Consider the following 12,479-nt stretch of genomic DNA (forward strand, 5'->3'; position numbering starts at 1 on the left):
TTATCAACAAAGATATAATACTTATATTGGTCTCTAAAGTTACAACTTAATTTCAAAAATTTCGATTTACTTAATTTAGTCACTTGGTAGTTATGACTCATATTGGTTCTTGATCTTATTTTTGTCACAGTCTCACAGAATCGTTAATGACATGTTGAGATAGACTACGACTACTACGCTGTACTTTCTAGCGACTATTTGATGTAACAATTAAAATTTTTATACTTTAATTTTTTTTAATAAAACACTTAAAATCCTAATGTGAGTTACGGATACTAAGTTAAAAGATCAAACTAAGTAAATTGAAACTTTAAAAATCAGATTGAAGTTCAAATATAATTTTAAAACAAAATTTTAACTTATGTAGTGATTAATTTAAATGAGAATAAACTAAATCAAAATTCAATATAATTTTTATCAATGTTTTTAAATTCAAAATTTCTATACCAAAATTAACTAAAATTTCTCTTTAAATTAAAATTTTAACGAAATAATTACTTTAATTATCTCAACCAATGTGCCAATTAATTACTTTTATGTCTTAAAAACTGTATATGAAAAAAATTAATTAGTTTGTCCACTTTAATAAATAGTTATTTGACTAACATAAAAGAGACTATATTTTCAAAATTTTTAAAAATTAATTAATATTATATATATTTTGTTACACTACATCTAATTATAAAAATTTTATTTATTTTTAATTCTTATATTAAAAATAAAAACAAATTTAAATTAGTAAATTTTAATTTATAATGTAATAATAATATAGTAATTATTTTATATATTGCACGAATTTAAATTAGTTATTTTTTTATTTGTAAAAATTTTATGAGATTTGAGTTTTGTTATCAATATAACTAGTATGATAAATTTTACTTAAAAAAATTTATATATATATATATATATATATATATATATATATATTTGATGAGTTTGACTTATTCTTTTATATAAACAATTTTAGAAAGAAATCTAATAGTTAATCTATTACTTTTTTTGTTTTAGTCTAATTTAAATATTTTTTATTGTTTTTGAAAAAAATCTTTTAAGAAATTTAATAATATGTGACGAAAAACACCAAATAAATTATATCGAAACCAATTAAAATGCAATCCGAAAACATCTTTAGCAAAACATGAAATAGGCATTTTTATTTGAGTAGTCCCCTAATAAAAATGGAAGAAGTCTAAATGAGTTTTACTTATTAGACGGAAAAGGTCAAGCTTTTGAATCTTAAAGCGCCACAACAAAAAAAAATCTTAAAGCACTCTCTTAAAAATGGATAATATCTTTTACTTTTTTAAATAAGAATTTAATTTTGATACAATGTTAATGTAAAATAGTTTTACATATATATTTAATTACGTAATATTATATCAACAAAATTAATAAAACTAAGCGGCTAAATCATTTTTGAACCATGTCCAATCAAATTTTGTAAATTATATGCATGCTCGTTTCGTCTTTGTCTTTATCATCTCTTTCTCCTTCTTCTTTTTTTGTGTGATTCTTTTTTAACAACATCATCATTATGATCTTCTTTATCATCATCTTTTTTTTTATTTTTCTATGTTTAGCAAAATTATTAAGCATATATATATATATATGTTGTGCACAGCACAAAATTTTGAGTGTATAGCATACAAATTTTTGAAGAATTATATATCTAGAATTTTGATTCCCAACCAATAAAATATACGCAACACAAAAATAATGGTGCATAACATAAAATTTAGTGTATATCATAGAAATTTTTAAAAAACTACATGTGCAGAAACATTGATATTCAACAAACAAGATTCACAAGCACAAAAATTTTGATATATAGCCCAGAAAATTTGGTACATAGCACAAAAACTTTTATGCAAACACAGAATTTTTTAAAGGACCACATATCCAAAATATTGACTCATAAAATCAACGAAATACATTCACAACAAAATTTTATGTGCTATATAAAAAAATGATGCTATATATAAAAATTTATGTACTGTGTGTAAAAATTTTTTTATTATATGATAAGTTTATACTATGTACAAAAATTTATGTGCTCACCAAAAAAAAAATTTCTTTGCTGAAAAAATGCGGAAAAACAAAAAACAAAAGTGTATGACGCATGAGTGCATTTTTTTGCTGACTTATACCAACTTGATTAAAAAAAAAATGCTTGTACGTGTAACATCATCGTAACAACTATCTCTAACATTGATCAATAATCACCAAAATAATCATAAAAAAGCCAATATAATTGAATTACGGTATAAAATATTAAATTATTAATACATAAAAAATAAACTATTTAAATAATAAGTCATATTTTTTAGAAGTTAAAACAATAAAACATGACCATCATGTGAAATCCACATTTGAGTTATACTATGTCCACCAAAACTATATATGTTCATCTTTAGACACTACTTACTAAATAAGGAAATAAGGAATGTTTTCTTGTTCGTTAAAAATATCTCAACTTTTTATTTTTTATATTTTATATTAAATTTAAAATTTATGATTAGAATTTAGACTTCAAAATTCAAAGAGAGTTGCATTCTTTATTTTCTCCAACGCATTAGTAATCGCTAAACTACAACAACGAGCTAATTTGGCCGGAAAATGTGAAAAATTTAAAAGATAATTAGTTTTATAAATAAAGACTTATCTTATAAAAATAATATAAATTTTCACAACTTAAATGGATTATGTTAAGAAATTGAGAAATTCACACTTGAGTTGAAACCTGGCATAGTACATTATAAAAATTTACGTTAACGAAACATTATTTTGCTACTCTACTTTATCTAAATTACATCTTTAGTTATTCTTAGGGCAAAAAACACAATTAAGCCAAGGGAAGAATCAAATTATACGAATCAGCCAAACTGAAAATAGCTTCATGAATAAGCCAAACCAGATTACTATGTAATTCGAAACAGCTGAATTCGAATTACATTTACGCGTAATTCGAATCAATATAACTCGAATTATAAAGGAACACAAGCCCACACTAATTCGAATCTACATGATTCGAATTACAAAGAAGCATAATTCGGACTAGGTTGGTTCGAGTTACCCTTGTGAACGATTCCCCAAGTAATTTGAATGGGGCTGATTCGAATTACACTAGATTCGACTATATAAGGAGTTCGAATCCCCCTCATTTGAATCACTTTTCCATTCGAATACCCCCCACCAAATTCCAGAGAAAACAACCCAGATTCGATCCGACAAAGACTCGAGCAGAATACTCAGCCGATGGGGGACGATCCGGAAAGGCTATATTGGTTGGATGGAGTTGCTCATACAGCCGAGATCATCAACGACGAGGTTAATAGATAGAAAAATTTGTGCCAGTGGTTTATCTGAGTTAGTGATTTTGCATGCGGTTTTAGTGGTGGTTTATGTTAGTGGTTTATCCAAGTGGTATTGCAAGTGGTTTATTTTAGAGATTTTGCATGTGGTTTTGTTGGCGGTTTATGTTAGTGGTTTTTATTAGTGGTTTTTGTTAGTGGTTTTGTATGCGGTTTTGTTGATGGTTTATGTTAGCAGTTTATTTTGGCAGTTTATTTTGGTGGTATTGGAAGTGGTTTATTATGTGATTTTACATGTGGTTTATGATAGTGGTTTTGCATATGGTTTTCGTAAGTGGATTTGCATGTGGTTTATGTTAGCGGTTTAAGCATTTGGTTTTGCTAGTGGTTTATTATATTAGTTTTGCATGTAGATTCTGTTAGTGGTTTTCATAAGTGGTTTCTGCTGTTAGTTGTTTTTGTTAGTGGTTTTGTAAGTAGTTCTAATAATGTGGTCCATGTAATGTGCAGCCCCAGCGATGCATCTCGAGCATGCGGCGGCAGCAGGGCATGCGACTCGATGAGCGGTATGTTCCGTACTTGTAGATGGCAGGATTATACCATCTTGCAAGGCTGAACGATAGATGGTTCCGGTTAGATGAGCCCCTTGTCAGTGCCTTTGTCGAGCGGTGGCGTCCGGAGACGCACACCTTCCACATGCCGTTCGGAGAGTGCACGATCACACTTCAGGACGTGGCGTACCAGTTGGGGTTACCAGTGGACGGGCGTTATGTCAGTGGTTGCCTTACAGATTTCCAGATATACATCCAGGGTTGCTGTCCAGCTTGGGTGTGGTTCCAGGAGTTGTTTGGAGTGATTCATCCTCCGAGCCAGGTTCAGAAGTTCGTAGTAAACTGCACCTGATTCCAGGAGACTTTTGGAGAGTGTTCTGCGAGAGCCGATGAGGAGACTGTGCGGCGCTTTGCTCGTGCCTATATCATGATGTTGTTGGGTACTCAACTATTTGCCGACAAGTCCGGCAACCGTATTCACATCAGATGGCTACCCTACGTGGCTAGGCTTGAGGAGATGGGTGCCTACAGCTGGGGGTCTGCAGCATTAGCATGACTGTACCGGTGCATGTGCCGAGTGACCAACAGACATGTGGTGAAGTTAGCGGACCCATTACAGTTACTTCAGTCTTGGATCTTTTGGCGTTTTCCTAGGTTTAGGCCTGCTGGGTATGATACGTGCAGCTGGCCGTTGGCCTCGAGGTACCATTCTCGGACTCTTCTATTTCAAGTTAAATTAATTAATTCCATATACATTTGTAATGTAATACAATTCTGTCACACTTTTAATTAGCTATAACACCGATGTGAGATGCAGGTGGTCAGGTTACAACCCTTCCAGTAGCGAGAAGGGACCTAGAGTGCAGATGTGGAGACGGAGGATAGACATGTTACAGGCCATGAATGTGAGTATAGTAACCGCCAATGTTTATTTAATTAATAAACCTTTATGACTTTAGAGCATTAAATGGCCTGACAATGTTGAAATATTTTTGCAGTTCATCTGGATGCCGTATAGCTCCCCCGAGGTACTACAGGTTGTGCATCCGGAGGTATTGGAGCCTCGTCAAACGACGTTATGGCGGTCTGTGACGTCACTGATATATTTTCCCGTGATAGAGTGGCATCAGATAGATAGGGTTTTACCACAGTTCGGCAGAGTGCAGCCCCGTCCCCAGCCCGCCCTGAACATTGACTTTCTGATGTCGAAAGACGGGAGAGGAGGTGATCGTTGGTTCCCGTACAGTTTGCAGTTCTGGCATCTTCATTGGGAGAGCCGTGTGGACCACGTTCTCTGGTTCAATGTTGCCGCAGACCCTGGACCCTCACATGACTTCCTGGAGTGGTGGAGTCAGCATGGAAAGAGGTTCTTGTCACCAAAGATGTACCTGGGGGATCCGAGAGCCGTTCCTATTCCTGTGGAGGCTACGCAGAGGGGTGCTGGGCGAGTTCCTGATAAGGATCGTGTTGACGACGTGCCGGATAGGCGTCAGGTTGAGAGGAGAGCTTGTGTAGGGACACGACGGAACCAGCATGAGTGGAGGTGGCTGGACCAGGCTATGGACGACGGTGATACAGACGGTAGATGTGGAGGTAGACGAGGAGGGCGTGGAGGCAGACGGAGAGTGCGTGCTGCGGATCACGATCACGGTGATCATCGTGACGATGACGACGATGATCAGCACGGACCTGTGGGGGGGACGCTGGAGGGCATGCTGGAGTTGGGGGGTGCTAGTCCCTATCATGGCGGGCATGGTGGAGAGTGGTACGGGTCCGGTATGGGTGATGGGGCTGACCAGGGTGATGCTGGACTTGGCTTAGGGCCGCTAGGCGATTACTTTGTTGGTGTCCCCGCACATGACCAGACACTTCAGGAGAGTACGCCATGGGTTAGCCCGGGGACGATGTTTTCAGACTTCCTAGCCGGTGATGGTCTTGATGCGGACTTTGGCGGGTCATACTTTTTAGATGAGATTAGTGCCATCATGCAGGAGGATGATGCGGCCCGTCGGCGTGGTCAGATGTCGGGCACACAGGCACCTCTAGATGTCGACCTAAACGAGCCTCCTACCATGCCTGCTCCTGACTTTTTTGCATTGGGTGGTACCCCTCCTTCAGCCTATACTGCTGGGGTAGATTCAGATGCTGGGCCGTCTGGGGCACCCGTCCAGCCTAGGCCACCTGCACAGCCTGCCCCAGATGAGGAGGAGGATGAGATCGAGGACGAGGATCCGCTTATCCGGAGAGGCCACAGGACATGGGTACCCCGTCGTTGCTTCACCGATTCGCATCTGTTCAGATGATTGGTGTATGTTCTATGACTTTATTTGATGATCAGCATTGTATCTTAGCCACCTTTATTTATGTCTTTCATATACGTGTACGATCCAACTTGTATTCTGGTTATTTATGTTTGAGTACTTTGTTGCTTCATCATGTTTCCGTTACTTTGCAAAAGGGTGTTCATTGTTTCTTTAAGTTATTAGGATATTTTCCCCATCATGTATTCATGTAATTTGTAGATGGCATTATTGCCTTGTGTATTCATCGTACATTTCATGCTTCACTTCAGAAACGGAACATATTCATTAATTAATATCCCATGCAAAGTACATCGCATTAAGTTTAACAAATTTTAACGCTTATCAAATACAACTAAGGAAACATATAACAGTGGAATCTAAATGCCAAAGTGAAATCAACAAAGTACCAAAGCTAACAATACACCTACTGATGTCCCTCTGTATGGGCTGATCCTCCGACCTGTGGGCAACTCCGACGTGTGTCTGGGTTGCCGAAAGAGGCCACATCTCTTCGGTCGGTTCGGATCTGCCTCGTCCATATTGGTCCATATTCGGGTGGACCTGGGATGACCCTCCCTCACACGCCTCTTGTTCGGGTCTGGGATCACTGTCGGCCCATCATATGGTGGCCAGAAACCCTCCGAAATGGGAGGTGTGAACCCCATCCGATACACATTGAACACCGAACTAAGATGGTACACCTGGTGGACGTACGGCTGCCAAGTTATCCGTGAGTAGGCACAGCAGGCCATGGCATGAGGACACGGGAAATGAAGTGCCTAAAAGTATCCGCAATCACATGTCTGAGATCCAAGTGAGACCCTGTAGCTACCCAGTGAGAACGAACCAGTGGGAGTCGTCTCTGCGACGATGAACTCCGAGTTATCCCTATCGTACAAAGTCACCGTGAAGCACCTCGCCGTCTTCAAGTTGGCCTCGATACACTTCACCAAATGTTGACTGAATTGTTGTCCGGTACCCAGCTGGGCCTCAGCCTCCCTCCCCTTGCGGACAAATAGTTCGGCCAACTTTCCGTATGTTGCCTTCACCAGCGAGCACATAGGGAGGTTTCTGATCCCCTTGAGAATTCAGTTAACACACTCAGAGATATTTGTCGTCATGTGCCCGAATCTCCGACCCTCATCACAATGTTGTGTCCACAATGAATACTCAATCTGGTTCGCCCACTCACACATGGCAGGTCTTCAGACCGCATAATATCAAACCAGTAATCGAACTCTACCTCGGTCTTAGCATACGCTGCATTCACAAGAAGCCTCCTTCCATCTTTGCCCTTGAAGTTTAGGGCACAATTTGCTGCTACATGTCGAATGCAGAATGCACAGTATGCAGCTGGAGGTAGCCATCCTCCGTCGGGAGCCTCAAGCGCGGCCTTGATGCCGTTATGCCTGTCCGATATAACCAGCAGACCCGGTTGCAGTGTCACGTGCTGACGCATGTGGGAGAGAAAGAAGGACCAGGACTCGACATTCTCACCCTCGACTAGTGCGAATGCAATCGGCAGAATGTTGGAGTTCCCGTCCTGTGCAATCGTGACAAGCAACGTTCCCCAATACTTGCCATACAGATGGGTGCCGTCAATACTAACCAACGGCTTGCAATGACGGAGTGCCTCGATACATGGTGGGAACGTCCAGAACAGTCGGTGAAAATAAGCTTGAGACTCGTCCATCTGTCCCCCAACTCGAACAGGGCTCGTCCTAAGGATTGCAACAGTACCAGGCATCGTCTGCTAAACTCCTAACACCCACCTAGGGAGCTCGTTGTACGACTCATCCCAGTCACCATAAATGAGGGCAACAGCCTTCTGCTTCGCCAATCAGACCTCCTATACGTCGGCCTAAACCCAAAGTGTGCAGCCGTGGCATTTAGGAGCACCTTGATGCTGACGAATGCATCAGCCCTAACCATTGGCATAATGAATGCCGAGATCACGTGATAATCCAAACTCCTGTGGTCGCTGGAGATGGAGGTCGCGAGACACGTATGCGGTCCATTGTACCGTTTGACCTCCCAAATGCCCTTGCACTGCCTGAGACTCAGCCAAATCAACCATGTGCACCCATTCCCAAACTCAGAACACTTGCCCACATACCGGCGATAGTCAGACTCCACTACCTTGTACTGTATCCCTCGGCGGATGCTGTAAGTCTTGACACTTAACAAGGCCTCATCTTTATCCTGAAATTGCTGACCAACCTGAAACTCTGTCAGACCTGCAGACCCTTCCGCATCTCTAGTGCCAAATCCAGCAGGCTCCCCAGGAACCCCCTCCTGCCTCATGGCATCCAAGTCCAAAGATGAAAAATGTGGAAGGTACTGCTGTGTGCTAGAGCTAGAACCACCTCCGGCCCCTGCAGGCTCACTCGGACCAATATCATCGCCACTGTCATCAGCAATCATATCCGGCTCCACATCATCGTCCTCTGGATCATCCAACAATTCATCTCCAACCCCAGCCGGTGCAACACACTGTAAAGAGGTGGGCACAAAATCCCATATTCCCACCTCGACGCCTACACTGCCGTTGAGATCAACAGCGAACGAAGGGGAGGCGACAGGCTGGACGGCTGGCTCGTACACAGGGACGGACGAAGAAGCACCGGCAGGTCTGGAGCTAGAACCGGCTACCGTGCCTAAAGTGGGGATATTCCGGTTCAAACTCCCCGAGCTGGATACCACATCAACCAACTTTGCCAACAGCTCTGGTGTCTTCACTTCGGGAAATTGCCGGCGACAATGAAACATGACCTGCAAGTCCTCATCACTCCCGATCGTGAAACAATCATACTTCACGGTTTATTGGAGCACCGTGATTGGAATGCGATAGAAAAACTTCTTAACCCGTTTCACACCTTCCAGACCAAGTTTCAGCAGTACAGAGCTAACAAGGTCATCATACCTAGTCGTAGGCCTCACGATAATACAGAGAGGATCCTTATCAGTGAACTTCACACCGGAACGTGTTTTCCTCTTAATCGATCATTTTTGGTGAACCAACACTACAAAACTCTCCTCACTAGCTATTTTACCCCTCTAATGAGAGCAACTCACGTTCACACCATATATATACAACTCTGCTCCTTTATAATTCGAACCAGCCTGGTTCGAACTACACTTTGTGTAATTCGAATTAAGCCACTTCGAATTACGTTGCATGGCGTGCATGGAAGTAGTTCGAATCAACCTGATTCGAATTACATGTTGCTGTGTAATTCGAATCAGCTGAATTCGAATTATGTGGCTTTGGGTGTTAGTGAGTAATTCGAATCTACATGGTTTGAATTACATGTAAACTGAGTTCGAAGCAGGTAGGTTCGAACTACATGTAAAGGTGGTTTGATTGATTGATGAATCAGATTTTGCTTTAGCTTATTTGTGTTAAAATGTTCTCCCCTTGACTTGTTTACATTTTTACCCTTATTCTTATTTTGGTCTTTCCATATTCAAAATTTTTTAGCAACAGTAACTAATTCAAATTTTAATTTTAATATATTGACAAATTAAATTCATATATTTAAATTTTTTTTAAGTAGTGTACTTAAAAGTATTTTTTACTAATATAGTATTGTTTACTAATATAGTATTTTTTAATATATTGTGTAATTGACTCGATTGTAGTTCAACCATTGAATCACTCAGTTAACCCGATCATAATTAAATAAAAATATAAAATTATAAAAATAAAATCAAAAGCTAAAACTTAAAATGTATGTCTTTACAAACATATTAATAACAATCAAGAATCAATTTTTAGATATTACTAATAATGTAAAAAGAGATAATAAACTAGTCAATTGGCTTAACCTATTCATTCCAGGACTACAAGTAGAGACTTCTCCTAGGCAGGAGCAACAATTCCCATAACAACAATTATCACAAGCAGCTAACATTTGAAGCATGAAAAGCATCTATAGTGAATATTAGATACTACTTCCTACGTTTCAGGGGCCCGGTCTTGAATCCACTCTTAGTCGGCTTACCCCAAGGAGTTCGAGATCCTTTTCCCCACCGACCACTACTCTTGCTCTTGCCCTCTCCTCCACCATGAGGATGGTCCACTGGATTCATGGCCACTCCTCGAACAACTGGTCTCCGGCCAAGCCACCGGCTTTGTCCGGCCTTCCTAAGCTTCTTATCTCCGTGGCTTGGATTTGAGACAGTACCAACGGTGGCCCTGCAACGAGAATCAATCATTTTTTTAACACCCGAGGGGAGCTGGATAAGACAGTATTTTGATGTGGGTTCTTTCAGGATTTTTGCACAAGTTCCAGCAGCTCTAACCAGCTTGCCACCTTGCCCTGGGTTCAATTCAATATTGTGAATGATAGTTCCGATTCGCATAGAAGATAATGGCATACAACTCCCAATTCGAGAATTTATATCGGAATACATCATCTGATTCATCATGCTCTCTCGAGCATTATGAGCATTTGTGTCTGCAACAACATCCATGAAGAGTGAGAAACAATGAAACATCACAGAAATACGCCAGCAACATAAAAACTAGAGTCTCCATTCCAGTAGGACAAGAGTATCAAAATGTATACAACTCACTGCTGCCACAAGTAAAAATACTTGCAGGATTTTGGAAGATATTTAGTATCTATTCCAGGAACTCATAAATATTATGATTTATGAACATAAGACAAGACAAAATCTTATATACAAGTACGAGCAAAATATCATGTGCTTGATTTTCTTTTTTTATATAAATGAGAAATTTTTAGATGCTCCAAGAGAAGCAAATGAAGTTCTTGCTCTATTCTATTGATCCTGTGTGACACATAGGTTATCTTTATTGTTAAAAATTAATTTTTCAAAATTAAAAAGAAAAACCAATAATACCCCCTCTCTTTCCAATATTCCTGATATGTCAAACCATAAATGAACTAAAGCAAAAATTCTCATTTAATGTCAGAACGCCTAAGAAATTCTCAAATAAAAAGTAATAATCAGAAGAGAGAAATGTGCATTGGGTCCTCTTCTTCGCATACCTTAATTATAAGCATGAAAGTATGAAACTGAATCCCATAACCTCTTATACATTCATCTTATATTGGCTATGATAAAATTGGTTGTGCAGGTTAAACAATAATAACTCGCACTATTCATCTCACTTGAAAAATACTTGGATTTGTCAACATGAATAAAGGCATAAACCCTAATCTTAAGTTAACATAGAGATCTTCCCCAGATCACCGTTCTTTCTTTTAAGATAGTTAAAAATGCCTATAACATCAGATTCATAATGTTCACCTAAAACTAACGAATGTTACTTAACAAAATTAAATTTAATCCTAAATACACGGAAATGAATATGCTTTTATTTGTACAAGGCTGAAAAAAATCAAATCTTATAAAATAAAATAAAAATTGAAAGGAAACACCAATATCTCAAATTTCACTGAATAACAAGCATCATACTAAGACAAAGTTGTGATTTTGTTGAAATTATAGGGAACAAAGGGTTACCGGAAGAGAAACGGCGAAGAGAGTTGGTGAGATTGGAGAGAAGAGAGGAAGCTAAGCGAGCTCTCCATAGTGAAACAGCCATGGCTCAGAAATCAGAATGCGTTGCTGCGGCGTCGGGGATGAGAGCATAGTTATCAGCAAGGTTTTGAGAACCGGATCGGTCATCAATCAAACCGTTTTAATCACTGGTTTATTAGTTTATTAGTTTAACTGGTCTAATTATGATTTAACCAAAAAAATCGTTTTAGAATAGAATAATAAATATTATAAATAAACATCCTAAAATATAATTATAGTTTAATATAAATCTTAAAATAGGATTAGTAACAATAAAATGTAAAGAGACATGATGCTGTGGAACACTAGCAGCCACTGTTGCTACATTACCAGCTGAATTCCTGAAATGAATCGGAAAAATAAAGTGCACATTCTAACAGGTCAACACTCAACAATACAAACTTCTCAAAATAGAATAGTAATCATTAATTGGCCCAAGCGAGAAATATTGTAATTTGATTTTGGCATAGTTTCCATTTACATTCATAATTGTTCATGTTGAGAGTAAACGGCACTATTAAAATTATCAAACATTTAACACCATAAGCATCTTAGTATTGACACAAAATGATTGCAGCCAGCACATTGAAATTTTGCTTATAAAACAACCACCATAAGTTATCAAGTATGCTCAACACTGTCTCATACCTTCCTCCTGATAACTGTTGAGCAGTGCTGTGAGCAGATGAATCTAAAGATTGATAAGGACTGCTATTATCCAAGAGTCTAGCTTGAAGACTTGAATATGAATTTAGAGCAGA

General features: G+C 38.7%; 2 protein-coding genes across 2 annotated transcripts; one reads left to right on the forward strand and one right to left on the reverse strand.

Moving 5' to 3' along the window:
• Positions 1 to 4,728: 4,728 nt before the first annotated feature.
• On the forward strand, positions 4,729 to 6,165 carry LOC148573312 (uncharacterized). Its single transcript, XM_088504451.1, has 2 exons — positions 4,729 to 4,767; positions 4,861 to 6,165. The coding sequence occupies exons 1-2, from the start codon at positions 4,729 to 4,731 to the stop codon at positions 6,163 to 6,165; spliced, it is 1,344 nt and encodes a 447-aa protein (XP_088360577.1).
• A 3,679-nt stretch (positions 6,166 to 9,844) lies between these two features.
• Positions 9,845 to 11,822, reverse strand: LOC107625104 (large ribosomal subunit protein uL2my, C-terminal part). Its single transcript, XM_016327682.3, has 2 exons — positions 11,662 to 11,822; positions 9,845 to 10,625 (listed from the first exon to the last, which is right to left on the reverse strand). The coding sequence occupies exons 1-2, from the start codon at positions 11,741 to 11,743 to the stop codon at positions 10,117 to 10,119; spliced, it is 591 nt and encodes a 196-aa protein (XP_016183168.1). The 5' UTR covers positions 11,744 to 11,822; the 3' UTR covers positions 9,845 to 10,116.
• Between the last annotated feature and the right edge of the window lie 657 nt (positions 11,823 to 12,479).

The sequence above is a fragment of the Arachis ipaensis genome, chromosome B2, assembly GCF_059453495.1.
Source record: "Arachis ipaensis isolate K30076 ecotype BB chromosome B2, ASM5945349v1, whole genome shotgun sequence".
Taxonomy (NCBI): domain Eukaryota; kingdom Viridiplantae; phylum Streptophyta; class Magnoliopsida; order Fabales; family Fabaceae; genus Arachis; species Arachis ipaensis.